At 42.6% G+C, this 1,702-nt stretch overlaps 1 protein-coding gene across 1 annotated transcript in view; it reads left to right on the forward strand.

The window, feature by feature from the left end:
• LOC107093059 (F-BAR and double SH3 domains protein 2-like) overlaps window positions 1-1,702 on the forward strand; it is a 45,665-nt gene that overhangs the window by 13,784 nt on the left and 30,179 nt on the right. Inside the window, exon 6 of the mRNA XM_015387878.1 lies at window positions 14-109. Coding sequence (XP_015243364.1) covers window positions 14-109 — 96 coding nt within the window. The remainder of the gene's footprint in view (window positions 1-13; window positions 110-1,702) is intronic.

Here is a 1,702-nt window from a genome sequence, read left to right on the forward strand (position 1 = left end):
TACATATTTGCAGATCCTCCAGGACTTTCACCAGCAGATGTTTGTGCAGAAGGTTCCTGTGTTTCAACAAGCTTTAGATTTCCTGTATCAACCTATCGACTCAGACACGGTAAATAATGACATTTTTTCCTCATTACTTTTTCCCTCTAGTTGAAAAAGGTTTCAACTTTACATTCAGTCATTTCTTGTAAAGGTGAAATCTAAGTTTGGACTCATGTTTTAGATGCACAGAGCTTGTTTGTGTTCAGTTGTGCAGGTCCACACTAAAGACCTCACATATTAACCTCTAGGTGTGTGAAGCTACATATATTCCTACTTTTAGCGCCTTCGGCTCAGCCCACACATGTAAAGAACAAATCCAGCGTTGTTCCCAACCTGTACACACCCAGATGGTTTATGTGCAGAGCTCTGTGTCCATCTGCAGCTTAAAAATTACAACAAGTAAGGTCACAGAGACAGTTTGGTTTTAAGTTATTTAGTCCCACTATTTAACCTTTTGTTTTGTTTTTGTTACCCTTTACATGAAATGAACATTTCTTCGACTAAATATTGTTTTTTTTCCAGTTGGGGAACATGTTTATTATAAATTATTTATTATTTGGTAACAATATGATCCGTTAGACCTTGCCCTTGTTAAAGCGATATGTATACGTTACATCTGACCTAGTCAGATTTCCATTGCCCCGTCGGTACGGAAAAGCACCAGAGGGCTGATTGCCACATTGCACTGATATGATCCTCAGCCCTTTTTTAAGCTCCTGTCACACCTTGACCATTTAAACCATCATGTCTGAGGTACGAAAAATCTGCCTAAAACTCTGGCATACGTTGGATAAGTTATGGCAATGTTTTGTTTAAGTTATGAGCACGCCGGCGCACGTTGACAATCCGGCAAGTATGTATGCCAGCATATGCCATACGTGGGGCATTAGTTACTGGTACATTATCTGATCGTTGACAAGTTACTCATGAATCCTGATTTATACTCAGAAGTCAGGTCGTCTGTGTGTGTTGCAGTGAATGCAAATATGCCTCTGCCCCTTCCGCAGACACTCTGCTGCACCTCTCTAAAATTGTAGGTGACCGCAGACAGGAGGCCTCTGATTGGTCAAATCTACATCGGCTCTACACTATGCGTATTTCCTGTTTGCTACCTTACCGGCTTGTTTTGTTTATATGATTTTGTGGAAAACGAGTCGTGAAGTTGCACCAGCTTGAAGAGTGAGGTGCGCGATGGACCCTTTTTCCACCTGGATCCTCGCTCTTTTTGGCCCTCATGTCCCTCCGTTGTCACACAGCTAGTTCCTCATTGTCCCTCTTGTGTTGTGGCGTGGAATAACACAGTGCAGACCACGCTTCAATATTGGGCATAAATAAAAAATATCTGTGATACGCTCACTGCGACACACTGCTGCGGGAGGATAACCAGCCCTTTAGTCCTGGTGTCTAGATGATCAAAACCTATAGTATATATATTGTTCGTAACTTCTGCGTAACTTATCCAGAACTTCTCTCAAACGCATATCAACGTATCTGGCATGTTCCGGACGAGTGCTGAACGTGTTTCTAACTTCCAGCTACTGTATAATGGCGTATTGGGAGCGTTTTGGTATAAAAAGAGGAAACCGTCAGTTCTCCTCCAGACTTCATCCCCATCATAGGGTGAGCCAGAAGGTGAGTGATGGATCCTCCCTGCGTTCAC

Source organism: Cyprinodon variegatus, unplaced genomic scaffold (assembly GCF_000732505.1).
Source record: "Cyprinodon variegatus isolate N-32 unplaced genomic scaffold, C_variegatus-1.0 Scaffold406, whole genome shotgun sequence".
Classification (NCBI taxonomy): Eukaryota; Metazoa; Chordata; class Actinopteri; order Cyprinodontiformes; family Cyprinodontidae; genus Cyprinodon; species Cyprinodon variegatus.